We start from the raw sequence: 26,134 nt of genomic DNA on the forward strand, positions 1-26,134 counted from the left end.
AGTGAAACTTGTACCTGAACCACAAATCATTTTGTAACATCCCAGTTAGTCAAAAAGTCTCTACTTCAGTGTCAAGAAGCTCACATCTCCTCAGGGCTACTTATTCCCTGTGGGAACACCTATAATGGTTACATTTTCTCTCATCTTGGCTGAAATTTACTTTTCTGTAAATTCTATAATTTCTATATTCTATATAATTCTGTAAATTCTATAACTATAAGATTCTAAGTCCTGAGGATAAGCAGAACATGTCTATTGCCCATGACATGGCATGTCAGGATACAGCAATCGGGGGTCCCCCAGGTTTCTCTTCTCTAGGTTAAATATCTTTAATTCTTTCATCCAGTCCTTAAGACAGTGACTCCAGTGTTTTCACTTCTTAGGTTGCTCTTAAAATATTATGGCTAGAATCACAGAACAGAGGAAGTGGACCTCAGCAGCTAGGTAAAAGCTTTTCGTTCAACACATAGACAAAAGGAAATCTTACTAGACCATACTCAACAAATGACTGCCAAGACCCTACTCAATGATCCATTTTTTAAACAGCTCTGTTTTTTCCAAAATCAAAATGAAATTTGGCTCTCTGCAACTTCTCCCATTTGTTCCTAGTTCTGCTCCCTAAGGCCAAGAGAACAGTACTAACCCTTACCCCACATGACAACCCTTCAAATATCAGGGATCAGTTATCATGTGTCCCTGAGACTCCTTTTCTCTAGTTCATTCAACCAGTCCTCATGTGGTATGAACTTATTCATCCAGTTTGTCATTCTCAGGACACTTTCCATCTAATGTCCCTCTTAAACCATGACGCCCAAAATGGAACACAATATTTCTGATGAGGTCTGATAACAGCTGAGTACAGTGAGACTATTGCCATTGTATCTCTTAAAAGAACTTTCTTAATGAGGTCCAAAAAAGGAATTGTGTTTTTTGGCTCCCCCGTGGCATTCCTGATTCTTAGAACTGCCTATCCATATCTTTCCCATATTATACTTGTAAAGCTGATTTTCTTTATGTAAGCTCAACACTTAACATTTATCCCTATTGAATTTCCTCTTATTAGTTCCAGCCTGATGCATTAGATACCAAGATCCTCTTGGATCCTGATTCTGTCACCTGCTTTGTTAGTTATTTATCTCACCTGTGTGTTGCCCACAATTCAAAGAACTTCTGTTTTTAATTCAAAATCACTGATAAAATTAAACGCACAGGGCCAAGCACAGACCCCAGAAACATACCAAAGATCTCCCACCCTCCAGATAATTATTTTTAGACTCTAGTCATCCAAAAAGTTCCATCTAATTATATCCCTGTTTAATCCATTTAATTATATGCCTGTTTAATCCATCTCTCTCCATCTTCACCATATGGTATGAGATGCTTTTATTAAAAGTCTGCTGGGGGAAAAAAGAAGAAAATAAACAGCTTTGCTGAAATCTAGGTAAATTATATTCACAGCATTCTCATCTATCAATCAAAAAAGGAAATGAGGTTAGTCTGGTATAACCTATTCTTGATAAAGTCATGTGCCTCTCTTTTATTATTATAGACTTGCCAACCATATTTTTAATAATTGTTCTAGAATCTTCACAGCCATCAAAGTCAAGCTAAGAGCCTAATGTATGGAGACTGTTCTCATTCCTGTTTATGAAAATAAGGAATAAAATTGGTCTTCTCCAATCCTGTGGTGTTTTATTCCATGATGATCTTTTCTCCTCCTACTTCAAGGCCCTTGAGATTGGGTTTCTTTACCTCACCCAACCTGGAACTGCAGCAGCCCTTCGGGGGCAAGCTAAATGCTATTGTTGCTCAGCATGAAAGTTTGGATCTGTTGTTTCCAAAGTGAGCTGGTTTACCTTTCCTTAGGTGGTCTAAGGGAGGCCTCCCCTTCCTTAGGGAGCCTGGTGGTCCCCTGCTCTCAGAAGTTTATCATATTGGTGCCAGACTTCAAGAAGACAATCAACTTTAGACTTACTATAACTGACAACTTCCAGGTTTGAATGATCCATGAGCCTCAGTCTCCTTTACAGGTATATGCTAACACTTCCCACCTTTTGTGAGCTTTCAAGCATCACTGAGAGCTCAGCGCTCATAGCTTCCAATTCTTTCAGTACCCAAGGGCATAATTTACAATTTGAATTCATCAATGGCAGCAAGGTGCTCTCTTATTATCACTTAACATAGCCTGGATAAAAACTAATTGTCAGCTACCACTGTCCCATCAAACAAAAATAAAGCTTTCCTTGTCCCTTTTAAGCCTCCTTTCTCTCCCAAAATAGCAAAACAAAAGGAAACTTTTTCACTTTCCTTATCATTCCTCAATTTCTTTGACTTCTTTCTATGACTCTACCATGTTCAATTACTAAGCTTTGATTCTATCTAGACTGGTGAATTCTCTTGTGCATAGACATTGGTCTTTTCTAATAAATCCCATTTGTCTTCTCATTGGAATTATATTCCTCTGTAGCTTCAAAATTTCATTTTTGTGTATTTCCTTTCCCTCCAGGGTGGTTTTCCCTTAAGCATTTTAATCCATGGGATTTTACCAATCTTTTACCCAAATTCTTTGAAATCTGCTTTCCTAAAATCTAGGATGCATTTCAAATTATACCCAGATTTCTTCTTACTCTAATCACAAACTCTAGGTCAATTAGGAACTAGAAGGGTTCCATCATTCCTCCACCAAACCAGGTCCGTCATTTGTGATACTCAAACCCAGAAGTCCCCCTTTTAGTTTATCTGTCTTTTAAAAGATGAAGTATGACTTCAGCAGTTAAGCAATTAATAGGTGCTTTACTTTTGGCAAAGAACTTCAGCATGTGTCTTGATGACATATCTTCTAGGACTGCTATATCATACTTCTATGCCAAATTTGTTAGCTACTTCCTAATCTCCTTATCTACTTCCTTCTTCTGGCCAGATAATCTGTAGTATACTCCAAAGAATAAAATCATTTACCCAAATACTTTCCAAAATGCTCTCCCTCACTGATTCCTAGATTTTGTCCTATAACTAAACCCTTTTAATATATAATGTTCCTACCATCTTATCTGTTCTATTTCTTTTTAATAAAGCATGCCTAGCCAGAGCTATAATCCAGTCACACCAAATCTTGGTGATAACCAGGAGATCAAACTTGGCCCCTCTCAGCATAACCCAGCCTGGTTCCTCTTTGGACATCTGTATACAGATGTATGAGTCATACTACTATATTACTTTCGTTGGGTTTTGTTTCTTGGGTACTTGCAGATGTACCAAATGCTACTTCTTCAACCTTCTTTGTAGTTTCTCTATATAATATCTAACTTGGAAGATGGACATATTTTTGTTTAAAGTTTTTTTAAATTAGATTTGCAACAAATCTAACATTGTTTTCTTAAAGTAAAATTTTATTAATATATTTTGTTTCATTGTATCATTTACCATTTCTTCTTCTGTATCCCTCTTTCAACACCTTCCAGAAAGCCATTCTTTATAACCAAGGGGAAAAAAATTTTTTTTGGGGGGGGGGGGGGTGGTGGTGAGGCAATTGGGGTTAAGTGACTTGCAAAGTCATACAGCTAGTAAGTGCTACATGACTGAGGCTGGATTTGAACTCAGGAGCTCCTCACTTCAGGGCCACTATTCTATCCACTGTGCCATCTAGCTGCCCCAACAAAGAATTTTTTTTAAAGAAAAAAAAATCAATTAATCAATACATCCCCCCAAATCTGACAATAAATGTAATGTTCCATACCCATGAGCAAAAAAAATGGGGGGAAGGGGTAGAAAAGGTTAAAGGTCTTTAATATAATCACCAGAAGTAAGTGCTATGCATTTTAAGTCCTGAGAAGACTTGATTACATTTTGAAAATGCTCCAGAAATACAACAAAAAGGCATCTCTTTTTGTCTGGGCCAAACTTAATTTCTTGTAATTCTGAAACATTAATTTTCAACTGTTTAGTTGCTATAGTCACCATATATAGTTTTCTTGACTTTGCTCCCTTTATTTAGCATCCCTTCACATAAGTTGTTCTATACTTCTCTACATTTGGCATAGTAATTTTTTACTGCATAGTAATATTCCAATACATTCACATTTGGTTTAGCAAGACATCAATTGATAGACATCAATTTTTTTCTAGTTATTTGCCACCACAGAAAACAGTTCTATAAATATTTAGGTGGATATGAAACCCTTCTTTTTAGCAATGACATCCTTGGGAAATAGACTTAGCAATGGAATAAAAGATTAATGAAATGAATAAAGGTTAAATGGTATTGACATTTTAGCTATAACTACGCTCATCTTTGGTTATCTCTGTCAGTATTTTGGGTTTGAAATCAAGCTTAGGATTGTTTTGATTTGAATTTCCCTTGTTAGTGATTTGGAGTAATCACTTATAAGACTAGTAATAGTTTGCAATTTTTTTTTTGAGAACTGACAAAATACATTCTCATCTAATTCTACATTGTAAGCCATGATCCAGAAAGCCACATCACATTCTCAGCTGCCACTTTCTTAATGAACAATTCACTTTCCAAATTAATTTTTTTCATCGCCATCCCTTGTCTTCAACAGGCAAAAGTAAAGAAAACATAGCTTGCATCCTTATAGTCTTCAGTTTCTTGCCCAAGTATTTCATAGCCATTGGCAATCTAGTTAGATTTCTTCTGGTAGTCATTTGTGACCATGTGAATCACCAGAAGTGAGGGCAATCTGTTTTAAGTCCTGAGAAGTCCTGTTGTGCTTTGAATACACCCTGCAGTATTGCAATAGACCTCCTTTGTGATCAGGCTAGCAAAAACCCACCTCAGTACTTTTTTTTAATTTAATTTTTTCCCCTGTAGCTATTTACTTATTTATCTTGGTGCACATTGCTTTATAAATCATGTTGGGAGAGAAAAATCCAAGCAAAAGGGAAAAACCACAGGAGAGATTAAAAAAAACAAAAAAACAGAAAAAAGAAGTGAATCAAGCATGTATTGATTTATATTGTTGCTATATTATTGTTATTGCATAAGCTGCTCTTCAACAATTCATATAAGTCTTCCCAGGTTTCTTCCATCTCCATTCAATCTCTTTCTCTGGATGCAGATGGCATTTTCTGTCCAAAGTCTATTGGGATTGCTTTGGATCACTGACCCACTGAGAGGAACCAAGTCTTTCATAGTTGATCATCACACATTCTTGCTGTTATTGTATATACTCTATTCCTGGTTCTGCTTGTTTCACTCAGCATCGGTTTGTGTAAATTTTTCCTATCTTTGTACTTCTAAGCAGAGGATCACTAACAACTCTAGCTCTTCCTGATGGATCTCCTCCTCTCTGGAGCTCTACTATATCATTCTTGGGAAGATCAGCAGCTTCTTCCTTTTCAAAATAGCCTGATCCTTCTCCTTTAGCAAGAGGGAAAATATCAAACCTGTTTTTAAGTTCTGATTCTTCAGGCACCCTTTTCCTGCCCTCTTTTAGGTAAATTTCTTGTATTTGCCTACACCTCAAGTCTTTCTTCTCTTCCTTTACTCCAAAACTTCTCTCTCCACTGAAACCTTGCTTCAGTCTCCTTTAGGACTTTTCCTCCTCCCTAACAACCGTGGGTAGAGAGGTGTTGTTCTAGGCCTTTTACTTTCTCTTCCTGGAAGAAGCTCAGCTCACAATGGGGACACCAGTAATAGCTATTAAGCTATGGCAGAAATAGAAACATCACACACTCAATGCAAGCCAACGAATAATTCCTTTACTCTCCATCATGGTTGAAAAGTAGGGACAATCCATGTATACTTATTGTGTATCTAAGTTATATTTTAATATATTTAACATCTACTGGTCATCCTGCCATCTAGGGGAGGGGGTGAGGGGGTAAGAGGTGAAAAATTGGAACAAGAGGTTTGGCAATTGTTAATGCTGTAAAGTTACCCATGTATATATCCTGTAAATAAAAGGCTATTAAATAATAATAAAAAATAAAAAATAAAAAATAAAAAGTAGGGACAATCGTCCTATTAGGTCTCATAAAGGAAGATAGGGCAGTTGAAGGCCCATTTCCCATCCACTGACCTTATTGAATATTTAGATTTCTTCTCAGGTCGATGAAGATCACATTAGGTATCACAGTACTGTGGCTAAAGCACTCATCTCAGCATCAGAAGACCTGAGTTCAAATCTTGCCTCAGATATTTACAACATTTCCCTGAAGCCAGTCAGACTTAGTTTCCTCATAAAATGATCCTAAATGTGCCTACCTCAAAGGGCCATTATGGAGATCAAACAAAATAATGGATGTAAAGTAGAACGTGGACAAGGAATGAGGAGGCCAACAATGGACATGGCATCCATCCTAAATTATCACCATTGCTAACGTGAAAGTAATTCTGAAAAGCACAAATGTGGGGGGCTGCCGACAAACAGGAGGGGCAGAATCAGAAGGCATGGACCTGGGGGCCAGCTCTACCACTTTGTGATTGTGGGAAAAGCCCCAATCCAAGCTGCCAAATGGGGATGAGAAGACGTACCATTATCTTCCTCACAGGGCTGTTTTAACTAGAATGCTTCACCCAAACGAGCTGTTCCCATGATGCAAATGCCTTGAATCTATCCTAGAATCTGGGGAGCTGGTTTGTGTTGCTGCTAAGTCAGTTCACAACTTCTCTTTATTTCCCTTCATGAGCAAACAGACTTTATGGTGATGGGAGAATTGAAGGGAAAATCTGATTGTTTCTCCATTAAGTTCCTATGCCAGCTCTTTCCTTTCTGAATGGAACAGTTAGCAGTTTTCTTCCCTGGGGAACAAATGGTAAGTCTATATAAAAAATAACAAAAAGGACAGGTTCAGGGAAACCTGGGAAGACTTCTGTGAACTGCTGAAGAACAGCTTATGCAATAACAACAATACTGCAAAGAAAAAGAACTTTGCATGATTTAAGAACTCTGAACAATACAATGACCAACCAGTTTAGCAGAGGCTCACTGATGAAACACATCTCCCACATTACCCATGGCAGAAAGACAATAGACTCAAAAGACAGAATAGGGCATAAGTTTTCAGACATACCCAATGTGGGAATTTATTTTGCTTGACTTTGCATGTTTGTAATAAAAGTTTTTTTTTGGAAGGGGATAGATTAATAGTGAGTAGTGGACATAGTAATGTCATTTAAAAAAAGAGAGAAGGGTAACTAAAGAATTTTTTTAATGCACATAAATGAGCAGAAAGCAAAAGGAATTAGCTACAGACAAAGATAGCTTTTAAAGTTACATGTTAAATTCTATATAATTAAAAGGAATATCCAGCTGTACACATTTCATCCTCAACCCAGTTTACTATTCTCTTCTCCCATGCTACCAGAAATCTGGAAATGCCTATTTGACTTGGTGTTTAAGTTGAGAATAATTTTGGTTTTTTTTAGGTGAAGGGAAATGTTACCTCAGTAAGTCTGAGTATCAACTGTACTTTCCTTGGATGGATCAATGAACAGTTCTCTTCCCTGGGAGAATGGCTGAAGAAAACTCATGGTCTAGGAATGGAATGGACTAGGAACTATACCAAATATGAATAACTGAGAGAAACCTGGAAAGTCTTATAGGAAGCAATGCACAGTGAAGAAAGCAAAATCAAGCTAATAAGCTATTAAGAAATCTAAGAAAGCAGTTAATTGGGGCAGCTAAATGGCACAGTGGATAGAGCATCAGCCCTGGAGTCAGATAGACCTGAGTTCAAATCTAGCCTCAGACACTTAATACTTGCAGGCAGGTCACTTAATTCCAATTGTCTCAAAAAAAGAAGAGAAAGAAAACAAAACAAAACAAAACAAAACAAAACAAAACAAAACAAAAGAAAACAAAAGAAAAGAAGAAAGCAATTAAGTTCTGAGTGACTGCTCTGAAGCCCATCTTTCCCAACTCTGGATCTACGACAGGTTCTATGCTATACAATACAGTTGTGTTGATCTACTTTGCTTACAAGTTCCTCTTTGTTTCTAGAGGAGTGAGATGGTTTTAGGAGGGGAAGAAGTGAAGGCATAAAACCTAAGGCAACAGTAAACTACAAGAGAAGTCATTTCTCCCTGACACTCACCTGCAGCCAAACAATCCTCTGGTATACATCCTGCCTCATGCTCATCTCGACATCAAACTCAGAGAGCTTTTTGTCAGCTTCAGTACTGGCTGTTCGGATATCTTTGGAGGGGGAAACATGCTGTGGGAAATCCAGAATGTTCCTCTGAACTGAAAAAAGGTCAAGCAGGAAAAAGTAGGTTAGATTGGGCAAGTGATCAAGCAACAAACACCAATTTTAAATCCTCCTCTGTAAAGTCACAAAATAAACAAGAGCCTCACCTGATTTTCCCAACAGCCCTAAAGCAGACAGGCTGGTCTTACTAAATGACAATTTTTTACAAATGAGAAAAATGTAAAGTCCAGTAGCAAAAGTGCAGCAGAGCAAGAAGAAAATGCTAAGAAAGAACCTACTACACATGCAGATCTGCTTTGGACCTTGAGCCTCCCCAGGGAGCTGGCCCATTGAATGGTCATGTGACTACTGTGGTGACACCTGCAGGATATAAACCAGCAAAGGCCTTTCATAGGTATTGGCAATTAAGCCAAGCTCTCAAGAAAGGGAGGACCTCTAAGAAGTGGTGGGTAGAAAGGGGAAGCATCCCAGGCAAAGAAATATCACAAATGGGAACAGTAAGCTAACGTGTTTATCTCAAAAATGGAATGCAAGAAAGGGTTCAGGTAAAGGTTAAATGACCAATAGACTACTGGAATTTAGTGCTGGGAAAGCACTGGTTCAACCCTTTCATTTTATATATAAGGACATAGGTAGAAAACAGTAAGGTTGGAATTCGAATCTGAGACTTCTCATTCCCCGTCCAGCCATCTTTCCAGCATAAGATGCCACCTCTTCTATTTGGTTGGGGGAATTCTCATTTTAGGTAGTGGCCAAATTAAATAGATTCTATCATCCCTTTCAGTCCTGGGACCATGTGATTCAACAGAATAACAAACCAGAACTGCCAGATATTTTCATAACATTTTCCACCTTGGATTTAAGGGTTATCATTAGTCCCTAAACAAAAGCATTTACAAGCAGAGTAAGAGAAGAGCCAGTATCTGGGAAAGGGGAAGTAGGATATATATGGAAGTGAAGGTGATGTTAAAAACAAAGGATTCCAATATTTTTTTAAGGGGAGAGACAGATGGGTGGGGGGACTAATAGCATAGGGTATTCCACACCCTTATTACCCAATTTATATTATTAAGTAATTGGGCAAGGGTGGAAGGTGACAAAGAAAACAAGAAAAAACAGAAGATGTCCAGATTTGGCAAGAAAAACTAGTAACAGTTCCCTGACACATCATAAATAGGTAGACTTAGAGAGGTGAAAAAGGACTCAAGTTTCAAGGCTGTAACCTGAGTTGGCTCTTAGGTGTAAGTCTATAATTCAAACTGTTGTCAGTTTCCTGGCGCTCAGCTAACTGAGGAGTTAGATCTTTGAATTGTGTTCAGCTAGTTTGCATTGGGTAGGAGCCAATCACCAACAGGGTCACGGCCTGCAGTTTACCTGTGTATTCCACTTCTACATCAGCCAATGCCTTGAGAGTACTCTCATAGGATACGTCTTCAAACTCCTGTGATCCCACTTGATCATATACACGCTTGGTTTTTTCAATGAGTTCATTGGTAAGATTTTCAATCTGCCCTGCTGTCAAGTCCCACCGTAAGCAGTTTGTCACAGAACATGGAGAGACATTATCCAGGACATCTCCTGCACAATAAGACAGTGAAAAACAAGCAATGTAGATTGGTGAAATGGCTAAGCTCATGCTTGCTGACACCCAACAAGGTCACCCAAATCTAACCTTGCAGCCTCTTAGAAGACCAAGGCTCACCTTTCCTTAGGCTATAGGGAGGGAAAGTGAGTCTCTGGAAGTGAAAGAAACAAATTTCATATTTCTTTCTGCATCAACTTCCTCCACAATGTACAAAATAGCCTAAGAGATTAGGCTTCAAATACCATCAAACATTTATAACATATTAATCAAAATTCTAAGATTTAATCAAAATTCCTAAGATAAGACCAAGCTAGTTAAAGAGATGGAAGAGAAAAAATGTATCCAATTAGAAGTGTGTTCTTTCTTATATGTTCTCATAACACTCTGTCCTCTTCATTCTAACTTTTATTTAAACTTGTTTATGTCTCTCTTACTGGGCCCCTTTGAGCAATGCCCATCAGGGAAGAGACATCATTCCTTTTTGTATCTTTCCTGGCACTTAGTGCTCAGCATAGACACTAAATAAATGTGTACTGAATCAAAGTCCTTTTCTCTCCAGCAAATCAAATACCATGCCCAGACATTTTCATTTCCATTACATTGCATTCTGCTCTTATTTGCCCCCTTCTTAAAGGGGGAAGAGAAAAAGGAGGGGGAAGGGAGCGGGAAGGGAGGGAAAAAATGAGAGGGGATATGTTTTGTTTTGACATAACAGATAATCCCAAACAAACTTTCAGTAATGACTTTAACTGATGGTATTCATTTCTTTCTACTTTGTAGTTTCACAACAACAAAAAGGATACATTTCATTTTGATACAATGGTAGCAACACTGTATTTGGCTCAAGTTTTGTTTCTTTTTTAAATTATTTTTAAAAAAATTTTAAAGCTTTTTATTTTCAAAACATATGCAGAGATAGTTTTCAAAATTCACCCCAGCAAAATCTTGTGTTGCAAATTTTTTTCTCCCTCCCTTCCTTCCACCTCCTCCCACAGATAGCAAGTAATCCAATATATATTAAACATGTGTAGTTCTATACATATTTCCACAATTATCATGTTGCACAAGAAAAATCAGATCAAAAAGGGAAAAAATGAGAAAGAAAACAAAATGCAAACAAACAACAACAAAAAAGAGAAAATACTATGTGGGAATCCATACTTAGGCCCCACACTCCTCTCTCTGGGTGCAGATGGCTCTCTCCATCACAAGACCATTGGAACTGGCCTGAATTGCTGTTTTAAAGAACCACATCTATCAGAACTGATCACATAATCTTCTTGTTATTGTGTACATTGTTCTCTTGATTCTAATCACTTCCCTTTGCATCAGTTCATGTAAATCTCTCCAGTCCTTTCTGAAATCATCCTGCTGATCTTTTTGTTTTGTTTTTTTAGAATAATTCACGTACCATAACTTATTCAGTCATTCCCCAATTGATGGGCATCCACTCGATTTCCAGTTTCTTGCCACTACAAAAAGAACTGCTCAAATATTTTTACACATGTGGATCCTTTCCCCTTTTTAATGATCTCTTTAGGATACAGTAGAGACACTGCTGAATCAAAGGGTATGCACAATTTGGAAGCCATTTAGTCATACCTTCCATAATGCTCTCCAGAATGGTTGGTTCAGTTCACCACTCCATTGATGATGAATTAGTGTCTCAGTTTTCCCACATCCCCCCCAACCTTCATCATTATCTTTTTCTATCATCTTAGCCACTCTGAAAGGTATTTCAGAGTTGTCTAAATTTACATTTCTCTAATAGTTATTTAGAGCATTTTTCATATGAATAGAAATGGTTTTAATTTCTTCATCTGAAAATTATCTGTTCCTATCCTTTGACCATTTTTCATCAACTGGAGAATGGCTTATATTCTTATAAATGAGTCAGTTTTCTATATATTTTAGAAATGAGGCCAATGCCCTCTTGGGTATAATTTTTTCCCCCAGTTTACTACTTCTTTTCTAATCTTGTCTGCATTGCACTTTGTACAAAAACTTTTTACATCCCATTTTGTATTCCATAATGTTCTCTAGTTCTTCTTTGGTCACAAATTCTTTCCTTCTCCACAGGTCTGAGAGGTAAACTATCCTCTGTTTTAATTTGCTTATAGAATCACTTTTTATTTCTAAATCATGAACCCATTTTGACCTTATTTTGGTATAGGGTGTTAGGTATGGGTCAATCTGGCTTAAGTTTTGTAGTCTTTTCCTGTTGTTTTAATTTACATTGGTATAACTGTAATATATGTTGTTGGCTCTGCTTTCTTTACCTCACTTCATGAGTCTTCCCAAGATTGTTGATATTCTTTATTTCCTCCTTTCATACCCATTGCCATCATCCTAGTTTACATCCTCATTAACGGGATTAGTGTCTCAAAACCATTCAATATTGAAGCTGTCTAAAGAATAAAATTAGGGCAGCTAGAAGGCATAGTTGATAAGAGTGCCAGGCCCAGAGCAGCAAGATTTATTTTCCTCTGTTCAAATCCAGCCTCAGACACTTAATAGTAAGGTGACCCTAAGTAAGTCCCTATACCTTGTTTACCTCAGTTACTCCTCTGTAAAATGAGCTGTAGAAGGAAATGGTAAACCATTCTAGTATTTTTGCCAAGAAAACCCCAAATAGGGTCATGGAGAGTTGGACATGACTTAACAATAACAAAATAAAGTAAGGACATATTGCTTCTCTGGACCTTGAAGGTCCTTGACAATATGGCTGCAACCTGACTTTCCAACTCTATCTTGCATGACAAAATGTGAGCCAAATTGGACTTCTCCACTCTCTGTTCTTCCACATTCTCTTACTTTGCTCACACTTTCCTGGAATGGATTGCCTATTTTTTCATACCAGCCACCACCTCTTCTCTGATCTTTCCAACAAAAGTAATTTCGTCCTCCTCAAATTTCCCATAATACCCTGGACTTCTTTACATTTCACCACCTCTATCATTTATTAGTTCTATTGAAATCTAAGTTTCTCAAGAACAAGGATTTTTCCATCTTTTTATTCATGTACCCAGTCTTTCTGGTGCCTGAGTCTAAGCTCAGCAGTTCTGCATAGAAAGATGTTATCTAACAGAACAAGAAGCCCCAACTGTTGCACTTAAACACTGGGGCAAGATAGAGGAATTTTGGAAGGACTCAGTGCCCCAGACTCACATGAGAGCCCAGGTAACCAAGGAAATAGCTCCACCCAAGTCTAGTATATAGAGTAGAAAGTGTGGATCTAGTGAAATAAGCACCCTTAGGCTTTACTGGGGGGTAATCTGGCTTCCCAATAACCTGACAAGACCTACATTCGGAAAAAGGGAAATCTGATTGAGCAAACAGCTCCAGTTTCTCCTGAGAGGACACAGGTATCTAGGCTCTTAAGTATAAAACAGAATGAGCAACCCTACCTTTTCTGAAAGGGTCTATCAACTGAAAAAAAGAGGGACCAATGGGAAGCTTTCTAGACTCTGAGAAGGTATAACAAGTGGGATATGGAACATCTGCTTCTGCTGAGTTGAAGATCTAGGCTTCCATTTCCAGAGGCCAAATCATGTCTAGTAGTCAGGATTAGAAGGCATAGTGCCTTCTGAGAGGACCCAGAGTGGAGAAATGGAGCGCAGAGCCTTAGGCTTCCTGCGAAGAGTAGGTGATCCAGAGTTCAGACAACTTGAGGTCAAATATAGATTCTATCACTTCTTTCTTAATTACCCCATGCCCCCCAAATCCAATGTTCTTGGCATTAGACCATATTGCTTCTTTCTCCTACTTTATAGAGGAAGAAAATGAGGACCAGAGAAATGATTTGTCCCACGGGTGATAAGTGACAGAATCCAGACCTTCTGTGCATAAACTTACAGTTCTGGTCTACTACCACCATAAGGTGGCCCTAGCTGGTGGTCCTTAGAGCAGAAGGGAGTAGATCCGGTTCCCTACACCCAGACTACAAGAGGTCCTTGGCTGGTGGTCCCTGGGTTACAGGGGATGGTCAGAGAGCTATATTCCAAGACTCAAGCTTTCTGTACCTAGGACTACAAAGAGGTTCTGGCTCATGGCCTTTGGCTTACAAAAGGGGCGGTCTGAGGGGCTATATTCCAGGACCGGGGCTCCCTGCAGTCAGAACCACAAGGGGGCTCTAGCCGGTGGTCCCTTGGTAGAAGAGATAGTCTGGGGGGAGGGGGTGGGGAAGGGGCTCATATTCCAGGACCGGGGCTCCCTGCAACCAGAACTACAAGGGGGCTCTAGCCGGTGGTCCCTTAGTAGAGGAGATAGTCTGGGGGGAGGGGATGGAGAGGGGGCCCACATTCCAGGACCGGGGCTCCCTGCAGTCAGTACAAGGGGGCTGTAGCTGGGGGTCCCTTGGTGGAAGGGGGGTTTTGGGGGGGGGGAAACTATATTGCGGAGTCGGGGCTCCCAGAAGCCAGAACTACAAGGGGGCTTCGGCTCGTGGTCCTCGAGTTGGAGGGGGTGGTCTGGGGGGCAGTATTCCAGGAGCCGGCTCCCAGTCCTGGTCCGCGAGGCCGCTCTGCTCCTTCCCTCGCAGGAGGGAACGCCGCGGCGGGAGCGGCCCGGACAGTGGCCCTTCGGCCAAGAGAGAACGCAGGGTGGTACCTGTGGGGGGCGCCATGGCGGCGGCGGCGGCGGGGCCCGGGATGCGGCGGCACAGGACGTGCAGGTGGCGCTCCGACAGACCAATGCTGCTTCGAAGGCTCCTCCTCCGCGGACTAGAGAAATAGACCAGCCGCCCGGGGAATTTTGGGAGCTCAGCGGAACCATAGAGGCGAGGGGATAGAGGGACAAAGACCCTGCCTCCTGCTTCCGCCTGGAGCCGTCTAGGATCCCGGAGGACTGGGTCTTCGGAGGGTCTTCTACCTCCCAAACCGATAAGTGGTGGAGGTGGCGTAGAGGTCGCCTATGGGTGCCAAGCGCGCGCCGGTTCCCATGGAAACCTCGTTGCGCATCCTCCTTTCTCGCTCCCGGCCTGGCCGGGGACCCCAGGATTTGAGAATAGGAATAGTCATTTCATTTTACGCGTGAGAAAACTGAGACGCAGACAGGGCAAGCCCCTCGAGGCTCATCTGTTTTTAAAAGCCAAACTCAAACATCACCTCCTCCGGGAAGCCTTCCCTTCTCTCCATACATCCTCCCCCCATCTCAACTGAAATTGAGCTCTCCTCCAATTTCCCTATTTTTTTAGGAAAAATACAAGGCTAAGTGAAATGGATGACTATCTCCAAAAATATAGACTTCCCAGACTAACAGAGGAGGAAGTAAATTGCTTGAATAGTCCCATTTCAGAAAAAGAAATAGAACAGGCAATTAAACAACTCCCTAAGGAAAAATACAAGGATACATAAGGAACAAATGACCAAAACCCTTGACTCTCAATTACTTATTCTGGCTGTGTGATCCTGAGCAAGTTATTTAACATCCATTTGCCTTAATCTACTAGAGGAGGAAATGGCAAACTGCTCCACTATCTCTGCCAAGAAAACCCCAAACGTGGTCACAAAGAATTGGGCACAACTGAACAACATGTACAAATGGCTGCTATCCAACTTCCAATTGGAATCGGAACTGAAAGTAAACTGAATATCTTGTACTAAATATGTCCAAAATCGAACTCATTTTCTTTCCCCCTTCATCTCCCAAATTATCCTCTCTTCTGAACTTCCCGACTACGTAGAGTACCATTCTTCTGCCAGTTACTTAGGCTAGGTATCCATCTCCATTCCTCAGATTCTCTTAAAACACTCCCCCTTTATCCAATTTGTTACCAAGAGTTGAGTATTGTACTTTCCTATCATCTATAAGACCCCTTCTCTCCTCTGATGCTACTCTGCTGCAAGACCTTAAGACCTCAAGACCTCACAGGTGAACTATTAAACCCAAGTATAATGGTGCTTCCCTCACTCAATTAACTCTGGTGATTTATAAAAAAAAATAATTAAAAGAGGAATTAACACAGGGTATATAGAGAGAATTAACACAGAGATACAAAGCCTTGTCCAAGAAAAAAAAAAACTACTTGAAATTAAGAGGGAAACGAGAATTCTAGTATCAAACATAAAATCCTCTATTTGACTTTTAAAAGAGGCTTCATCAAGTGGTTCCTTCTCAGTTTTCTGTTCTTTTACCTTCCTCCTCTCCACATAGTGTGAGGTTTAGTGACCCTTGCCTGTGTTCTGTTCTTCATCTCAACCTTCCATCACCTGGATTTTCCTTGTGCCTGCAATTCTCTCCCTCCTTACTTCTGCTTCTTCACTTCCCTGACTTCCTTCAAGTTTCTGTTAAATTTGTACTTTTCATATGAAGCCTTTCCTAATCATATTCAATCTAGTCCAATGCCTTCCCTCCATTGATTATCTCCAGTTTATCTTATGTGTTTCTTTTTTCCACATAATTGTTTGCATGTTGTCTCCCCATGAGAATGTGAATTTCTTAAGAGCAGGGACTGATTTTTGTTTTTCCTTGTATCCTCCGTGCACAGCAGCTGGCAAATAGCGATGTTTAACAAATGTTAGTTGATAGGGCAGTTAGAAGGTGCAGTGAATAGAGCCCTGGGCCTGAAATCAGGAGTACTGAGTTCAAATCTGTCCTGAGACAAGTACTTAACAATTACTGTGTGATTCTGGGCAAGTCACTTAACTCCAATTACTACTAAAAAAAAAAAGGAAAAACAAATACTAGTTGATTTGATTTGATCTTTATTACAGAAGGGAGTTCCTTACAAAGATAAAATTACAAGTTCAGAACACTAAAAAAATCTCAAAAATATATCTTTACACAACTTTATCATGTGAAGAAGAAAGGCAGAGAAAGTATATTAGTTATTAAATGCCATCTGTCGATAAATATGTAGTATCAGCTATGTGCCAGCCACTATGCTAAGTGCTAGGAATACAAAAAGAGGTAAAAGTCCCTTCCTCAAAGAATTTCACAATCTAGTGGAGATAACATGCAAACAAATGTATTCAACAAGTTATATTCAGGATAACTGGGAAATAATTAACAAAGAAAGGTACCGGAATTAGGAGGTGGTAGGGAAATCTTTCTGGAGAAGGTGGAATTTTAGTTGGAATTTAAAGTAACTTGTAGAGGTCAGTAATCAGAGCAGAGGGAAAGCTTTTTAGGCATGGGAGACAGTCAGAGAAAAATACCTCAAGCCAAGAGAGTCTTGATCAAATGCTTCCCGGAGCAGCAGCCAACTCAATGCAATTTCTGTCATCAGATGGCATGGCCCCTGCTGGATTTTCTTAGTCTCCCTTTAGCTAGCCCCTCTGCATATTCACATATTAGATTTGTTTAGGTCCTCTAGCTCCTAGTCTACCACCCTCTTCCCTGAAGAGATTTATTGATTTGTTTCTGGATTGGGGGGAGGGGGATTTGGAGGCAATAGGGTTAAATGGCTTGCCCCAGGATCACACAGCTAATAAGTGTCTGCAGGCAGATTTGAACTTGGGAAGAGGAATCTTCCTTATTCCAGGCTAGAACTCAATTCATTATGCCACCTAGCTGTCAATTCAGGTGGGATTTAGTTTTAAGTATTAATATTCCCAAGAGTAGTTCTTTTACTTAGACCTGATCCCATTTGATATTCTAATCAACATTCCTTCTTTGTGGAACCCAGCCAACTTTATCACTCATAGATTAAAGAACATTCTATCGTATGAAATAAAAAAGTAAAAAAAAAAAAAAAAAAAAGAAAAAAAGAAATAGAAATCCTGAGTGGCCAATGACCCTTTTTCAGGTCTGAAATCTCAACTTTCCCCACCCCTTCTTTGGTATATATAGCTAGGTGAATCTACATATTTCTGGTAGGGAAGCGTATTCCCTTCCAGACTTTCAAAACCTCAGTGGACAAAGAAACACCTGACCAAAATCTCTCCCACAGAATGTAAAAATCTATTTAGAACTTTAAACATTACTTGGATAAGAAGTCCAGAAGAAGAATTTCAACTATCCCTGATTCTTTGATGTAAATTCTTCTCAGTCAAACCTATTTGTCAATCCAGTAAATGTAGGTCAATCTGTAACCTGATTTACTTTACCTACAGAGTTTGTTTAATTGTGTTTCCTTAGGGGACACATGAGATTATTGATGTGGCTGATGTAGATACCGGATGATGATAAGGGTTTGCAGCTACACCCAGGGAAAGAACTCTGGGAAATGAATGTGAATCACTACATAGCATTTCCAATCCCTCTGTTTTTATCAGCTTGCATTTTTGATTTCCTTCTCAGGTTAATTTTATCTTATTTCAAAGTCTGATTTTTCTTGTGCAGCAAAATCACTGTATAAATATGTGTACAAATATTGTATTTAACATATACTTTAACATATTTAACATGTATTGGTCTACCTGCCATCTGAGGGAGGGGGTGGGGTGGAAGGAAGGGGAAAATTGGAACAAAAGGTTTTGCAAGGGTCAATGCTGAAAAATTACCCATGCATATATCTTGTAAATAAAAAGCTATAATTAAAAAAAAAAAAAAGTTGGGGTTTGATCATATGAAGAATTCACAATGGCCATTCTCTTTGGCAAAAGGTAAATTTATTTAGGGAAGAGGTTAGGGGAGATAAAATGAAAGGACACAATAGACACCAGAAATGGTAAATATGAAATAGAGTGGGAGGGAGTATAAAAGAAGTTCCTTAGTGGAACTCACAATTACCCATTAGAAAGGGAGCACCCCATGAGATTAAGGCATGCCCTTAGCTGGCAAGTTATATCATGAAAGGGACTTAGCACCCTAAAAAAGTTAGTTAGCTATAAGGAAGAGAGGTGGGGTCAGGAGCATAGTGAGGTTAGGAGAAATACCATGTGGCATGAGGGAGGAGTAAGGAGAAAGATACCATGAGGCAAAGTGGTGGAATGACCCAAAGGAGGGCAGTAGCAAAGCCATGGGCTATAATTTGTTTTTTGGGAAAAATTAGCCTCAGGGACTTGAAATAACTTGGATTTCTATCTGGAGAATGGGACCACTGTGACCCCAGTGAGAACTAAACTGATCTCCATTGTCAGAGCCTTCTTCCTGCCTTCCCTACGGAATAATTTTTATCAATTCTTCCGTTTCTCTCTGCCCACCACATCCACCATTCAAGACCTCATCATTTATGACTCTTTTTAACTAAGTCTGTTCAACTTTTATAATATAAAAAGAAATATGAGGCTACATAATTATATTTTCTCTGACTTTTTATGTTGTAATGTAATTTTGCCTATAAAAAAACTTTGTTAGAGGGCAGCTAGTTGGTGCAGTGAATAGAGGACCAGCCTTGAAGTTAGGAGGACCTAAGTTCAAATTTGGCCTCAGACACTTAACACTTCCTAGCTGTGTGACCCTGGTCTTTTCCTGCTATTGGGGAAATCTCTTGCCTGAGCAAACAACAACAACAAATTTTGTTATTGCTTATTCTGTGTTTTTAAAGAGGACCAATGACATCATGGGTGATATCTTGACTCATATTTTAACTGAGGCCCAGTTGCCCAAAGTCTTCAGCCTTACTCTCTTTCAGAGTCTTCCAAGCTAATAGCAAGACAAAAGTCAAGATGACTGGCATGGCCTGGGCTGCAGTGGATGATGGTAGCATCTTTGATGTCTAACCAAGCTCTAAGCATTCCACAACTCCTGATTCAGATGGCTTCATGTCCATTAGAACAAATTGTTCTCATCTGTTTATTCTACCAGTAAAAGTCTCATATACTTGGGGAAGACATCCCCCTAGTTTACAAATGGATTTGAGGCTCATTATTTACCTTTAATCCCATTTAGCCCATCTGCCAAGATGGTTTGCCAGAGTGTGTTCACTGGCATGTGATAACTTCTTGGAGATGAGATTTGGGTGAATTGGGTAGACATCAAAAGTAGATTACCCTTGAAGAGGGCTTAGCAAACCCTCTCACCAGAGATACCACTGCTCCTTGAATATCCCAGAGATTCCCCAAAACTTGTTAGAATCCTAATAATTGTTCAGATTTTTTCTAAGGACTGACCCTATTATTGAGAATAATAATAAAATCTAGGTTTTCACCCCCTAATTTCTGCATTGTGATAAATATATATTTGACAGTAGCTACCCACAACATGATATTTCTCCCATAATAACATCTTCAACAAGATAAAGACCAGAGATTTCAGAGGTCAAAAGCAATTTTCTCCTAGAAGTTGTGGGTTATTATAAGAGCTAGGTATACTTGAAACAAGGTGTTAACTCAGTGGAATTGACTAGATAATAGTTCTCTAGTTCACATATATCTAGTATATAATGATATCACTCTAGTTTGATATAATGATACTCTTATAGTATATATATAGTATATCGGCATATACTCACTATAACGAAATGATGTAATTGTAATAGGTTATATAAGAACTGGGGACAGGCAGTCAGGAGGAAGTGAGATTCAGACTGTGGGGAGAGACTGGTTCAGACTGCTGAGGGAGACTGGCTTAAGACTGACACTGGGTCAGACTATGACAGAAAACTAGCCAGAACATTACAATATGGTACCCGAATGTGGACCTAAGGATTTACACTCAGCAGTACATGACATGATCATAAGTTCAGTGGAGAAGTCCTCCTGATCAGAAAATAGGGTGAGTACAAAAATAGACAAATAGGAAACTTTGGTAAGGGTTAAACTAGTGTTTCAGCTGAAATGGAACAAATGCTTAGAAAAGAACCTTCCCCACCCCAAGGGAAGTATGTAGAATGCATAATTAAGCTAATAAAGAAGCAAGATTTGATTGTAACTTGGAAGCAGATCATTGAACTCTTAGAAACATTACAGTATACATCTCCTTGGTTCTCTAAAGAAGAAAAATTAGAGCCAGGTAAGTGGAAACTGGTGGGAGAGCAACTAATTGAATACTACAATGATAATGGTCCTGATTCAATTCCTGAAGAAACATTCTATATATACAACATAATACAATTGGCTTTAGGGAATTACATGAGTTTTAGAATAAGGAAAAAAGAAGAGAAGGAGGGGGATGGTACTGACAAAATAGCTGAAAAGCATAAAGAATTAGACAAGAAAGGAGTTAAATGTAGTGCTGATGAAATGAAGGAGTATGGTACTTCATAGCAGGAGCCATTAGGGCATTCCCCATCTCATGACCTTCCTCCCTCAATTTCCTCTTCATGGGGTGGAGAGAAAAGGAGGAGTGGAAGGCCAGTGAAACAATCAGCCCCACCCATGCAGCAGCTTTGTCCACCCTCTATGAGATGATTACAAAAGGTCCCAGTTAAAGCTAAAAAAGGACAGGATATATCTGATTTAAGAATAAAAGCATATCTTGTGATTGAAGAATTTGATTCTTCAGGTCAAGCCAGGAGAAGATACATTCCTTTTGATCTGGAATTTATCAAAAATCTGAAAAAGGGTTGCACTCTTTATGGGCTACATTGTGTTAAGTTAAGATGGTATTAGAGAATTTGGCTTTTGACATTAACCTCCAGTGATTGGAAATCTATAGCAAGGACATATTTAGAACCTGGAGAGAACTTGTCATGGTTTCTAAGTATAGTGAACTCTGTAGGATACAAGCCCAACAAAATAGGCAACCTGTAGCTAATATACGAGCCATCTTTGATCAACTGGCAGGTGTAGGTCTTTATGCAGACACTTTAGTGTAGATTACCTTGTAGCAGCATATGAGCAAATTGCTTCTGTAGCTATCAAACATGGGGTGCCCTCTCAGGAAAACAAGATAGAGGGGGCCTTCACAAAAATAGCACAAGGTCCAAATGAACCCTTTGCTGATTTTGTGGGACGTCTGCAGACAGCTGTCATATGAACTATTGGTGAAAATGCAGCAACAGAAATTATGATAAGGTAACTTGCTAAAGAAAATGCTAATGAGCTTTGTAGAATTATTCTAGAACTATACAAGGAGGCTCCTTTAGAGGAGATTATAAAACCCTGTACTACAGTGGGCACAAATGCCTTTTATACCCAGGCTATAATGCAGAACATGGGAAGACAGGGTCCCTTTTGGCAAGGGACTTCCAGAGAGACTTGTCAATGCTTTTAATGTGGCAAAGTAGGGCATCTGAAAGCTCAGTGTTGGCATATAGAGTGAGAAAACAGGATGGGAGAATAAGACCCCAAACCCTATGTCCAAAATGCAACAGAGGCTTCTATTGAGCATCAGCATGTAGACTGACTCAGGGAAATGAGAAGCAGAGCTCAGCTCCAGGGCCCCAGGCAAAAAATACTTGGAGCATGATGGCAATTGATGTATACCCAGAGAGTCTTTATAAATTTAGTACTCGGACATGATCAATCACCCGAAAAGCAACCTGATGGGAGAAAGAGATTACAATTGAGAATACAGGTTTTATAACCCCAATAGAAAGACAGTGTCCAGTGCAAGCAGCTCCAATATAATCACCAAGTAATGAGGAGAGATCCAGCAAGTAGTAATTGGAAGGAACCGGATAGTTTAACTGCTGGGGGAAGAGGATTTGCTTGTATCTTTACAGATGAAGAAGGAATCAGATGGGTGCCAACAATACCAAACCAACAAGTGGTATTTGCCTTGTACATCATAGAGAGACAGAAAAAGAGAAAAAACTTCCAAAGGAGAAGACCTAAGAAACATCTGACATTGAAAGAGCATGACGGATAATGAGACTGTTGCAGGACTTCAAAACTTTCAGGAGTTATTGAATTCCCTGACACGTGAAGTGATGGACAATAGATACTGGTTTTGGACTATCTCTTGGCTGCTGAAGGAGATGATTGTTATTTATATATCTTCCTTCTAGGGTTTATGTGTAATGTTCTCTTCTCTAGAATATAATGTTCTCTGGGAGCAGATTTCTTGTGGGGCTTCTGGAAGCAGCCTTAGTTTCAGTTCAGTGAATAATCACCTCAAATGCAGCCAGGGAGTTATAGTCCAGTCCTTTATTGTCTCTTCCAAAATAGCCCAGTTAGCTTTCCTTGGTTCCAAGAGCTCTTGTTGCTAGTTTTTTGCCTCTGCCAGCTTCAGCCTCTAGCTCCCTCTGAATCCAAAGCCTCTAGCCAACACAATGGTGGAATATCAAATGGATCTGACTCCTCTGAGAGAGAGTGGGCTTGTGGGAGCTGTGACTGCTGAATCTCCCAAAGTCTCTAATGTGCTTGTAGGAGCTCCTCCTTAAATATGCTCTCTAAAGGTATGAACTCTCTTAAAGGTGTGAACTCTACTGTGTGAACTAAGTACATAAACATTGTCTCTGTCAATTCCAGTGACTTAGCACCTTGTTTCAAGTTCTGGCCCATAACATTTATGGACATGTATAATTCCTCATGTTGTTTGTTACATCACTACTAGTCTGTGAATGTTACTTCTTGCTTGTGTTAACACCTCCCATGATGATGAATTTAGTATACCTGTTTGAAGTAAGACCCTTCAGCTAAGAGGAAACCTGCTAAAATTATCTGGTTTGGTGTTTTCACCTCCTTTCCTGAGAAGTCAAGGAGGGTGTGATCACCTCTTTTTTGGGGTTTTCACCTCCCTTCCTGAGAAGTCAGAGAGGGTGTGACCACCTGGGTTCTAAAAAAAAGAAAGTGGGAGATGTAAGAGCCAAGTATATGTGAAACAAGAAAACTTGAAGCAAGGTGTTAACTCAATGGAAATGATGAGATTATGGTTCTCTAGTTCACATATATCTATTTAATGATATAATCACTCTAGTTTGATATAATGATATAATCACTCTAATTGGCATATAGTCAGTATAATGAAATAATGTAGTTGTAATAGGTTATATAAGAACTGGGGACAGGCAGTCAGGAGGAAGTGAGATTCAGACTCTGGGGAGAGACTGGTTCAGACTGCTGAGGGAGACTGGCTTAAGACTGACACTGGGTCAGACTATGACAGAAAGCTAGCCAAAACATTACAGGTTATAGTAATCGTTTTCCTGGTATTCTTAAGAATCTGTTTATTTCTTTATTTTTTGCTGAGGCAGTTGTGGTTAAGTGACTTGCTCAGGGTCACATAACTAAGAAATACTAAGTGTCTGAGGTCAGATTTGAACTCAGGTCTCTCTGACTTCAGGGATAGTGCTCTATCCACTGCACCATCTAGATTCCCCTTCTTAAAAGTTGTCAATTCCTCCCCACTCCACCCCAAAGAATCCCTACTCTAATTATTACTGCCTAATATATCAATTTCTCTGATTCTTTTGCTAAGTTCCAATGTTGCTGCTGGTCAGGGAGGAGAGAGTTGAAAGAAATTCACCTGAATCCAGGTTTTATTTCAAAAGTCTAAAGCCTTAGAATGTGACCACCTTAGATGTAGCAGTTCAGTTATCCTCTAAGGCTATATAGCCCCTACTGCCTAAGCCTGTGGCCAAGGAAAGGAAAAAAGAAAACAACAGCAATGGGTGTTGAAGGGGGGAGGTGCCTTTATATTCATGTCTTTTCTCAGCTTCCATCAAGCCCTACTTTGCACCATTTAATTTAATATTTATTAAGCACCCACTTTGTATAAGGCACTTTGTTCGACACTGGAGGTGGGGGAATGTTATAGGCCAGAATTCTGAACTTGAAACAAAGGATTCTTACAAGGTACTAAGTCAGTGGAATTGAGAGAGATAATAGTTATCTCATTTAGCCTGGTTCAGTATGATTGATTTAATCCTACAAGGAGATGTTATGGGCCAGAACTTGAAACAAGATACTAAGTGGAATTGAGGAGACAATGGTTAAATCTAGTTTAGCACTGATTTAATCCTACAACAAATAATGGTTTCTTACTGATATAATGATTGGTTTGTACTCATTGTGGGACATATAAGGAGGAGTTGTCAGGGCCAGAAAGGACAAGTGCACTAGAAGCTCTTGGAGGCTGAGATAGATTCATTCCATCTTCCACCTTTGCGGTGGCTGGAGGCTGAAGCACAACCCTTTGGTTTCAGAGAGATTCAGAAGCAAGAGGAGGAAGGAGCTCAAGCTCTTGGAACCAAGGAGAGAGATAGACCTCTAAAAAAACTAGCTGAGGCCCAAGTGAAGGAGATAGGACTTTGAAGGAGACAATAAAAGGATTTGGACTTTAACTCCTGGCTTCTCATGTGGTAATTACTGAACTGAAACGAAGGCTGCTCCAGAGACCCTAAGAAAACTTCAACAGAGAACATTACATTTTAGAGAGAACACTACAGGGGAATGTTGCTATTGTTGTTCAGTCAGTTAGACTCTTTGTGACCTCTTAGACCATAGCATGACAGGGACCTTTTATCTTCCACTAGTTCTCACTATCCAAGTTCATGTTCATTGTTTCCATGGTAGAAAAACTAAAACAGTTACTATTCTCAAGTAACTTGTACTTGTAATAGTACAAGTAGTACAAGAATTTGTATTAGTTAAGTATCACTTACCTTTGTACTTGTCATAACCCTCAAAATATTAAAAGCTCCCTGAGAACAGGGACTTTCCCCCCTACCCACCCCACATGACCCAATCTTTTTATCCCAAACACTTAGCATAACACCTTTTGTACTATAATTAATGTGTTTTTTTAAATAACAAAGGCATTTAATTAATTAGCATGCATTAACAGCCACAACAGACTATTGGTACTATTTGGGATGAAGACACCTACCCAAATTGACTATTCAGAGATCACTCATAAAAAGCAGAATTATTTATTAGAATCTCAAGAAGCGGTCCCCATCCTGGTCTTCAAACCAAAGTTCACACAGGAGAGAGCCACTCCGTTGAGAATGCTCAGTTTTTATACATTTCAGACAAAGAACCCCCCAAATCCCACCCTTTATATGGTGTGATTGGTCACATAAATCTCTCTTCCCCTATTTGGTCAGTGGAATATAACAGATAAGACAATGTATAGCTTCCTCACCACATATCCTCCTTTGGACAATAGAATATAGTCCAGGACTTATCTAAAATCACATGCTTCCTAAACTGAGGCCTTTAAGGCTTTAGCTAACAGTCTCTGATCAATGTGTGCTTGATATATAAGTTTTTCACCTTTTCCACACAGTACTAAGGTGAAATTTCACTAGATAGAGGTAACTAGATAATGAATCTCCCTCTATCAATGTAGACTAACAATTATTTGACAATTTATAATTTAATTTATAGTTTTTTGGTTTCTTAAATATTAAGGTTTACATAATTAGAGGATGTGAACACAGTTCTTCATGACCCTGAAGAAGGTTTCCTATAAGAAACACCATACTTGCCTTCTTAACAAGAGGCTATTCTACTCATAACCATTGAGCTCATTCTCTTAATATTATAGCATCAGTAAGCAGGGGAACCCCCTGATTTGCTGGACTTCCCTTGGCGCTAAATATATGCTCTGATTCTTTGCTGAGGGACAAAGGGCTGGCTGAAATGATAAAAGAAAACTCCTGAT

General features: G+C 39.4%; 1 protein-coding gene across 1 annotated transcript in view; it reads right to left on the bottom strand.

Annotated features, from left to right (window-relative positions):
- THOP1 (thimet oligopeptidase 1) overlaps positions 1–26,134 on the bottom strand; it is a 63,138-nt gene that overhangs the window by 32,550 nt on the left and 4,454 nt on the right. Inside the window, exons 2-4 of the mRNA XM_031948267.1 lie at positions 14,366–14,666; positions 9,547–9,750; positions 8,059–8,207 (exon numbers count right to left, since the gene is read on the bottom strand). Coding sequence (XP_031804127.1) covers positions 8,059–8,207; positions 9,547–9,750; positions 14,366–14,666 — 654 coding nt within the window. The remainder of the gene's footprint in view (positions 1–8,058; positions 8,208–9,546; positions 9,751–14,365; positions 14,667–26,134) is intronic.

The sequence above is a fragment of the Sarcophilus harrisii genome, chromosome 1, assembly GCF_902635505.1.
Source record: "Sarcophilus harrisii chromosome 1, mSarHar1.11, whole genome shotgun sequence".
NCBI classification, from domain to species: domain Eukaryota; kingdom Metazoa; phylum Chordata; class Mammalia; order Dasyuromorphia; family Dasyuridae; genus Sarcophilus; species Sarcophilus harrisii.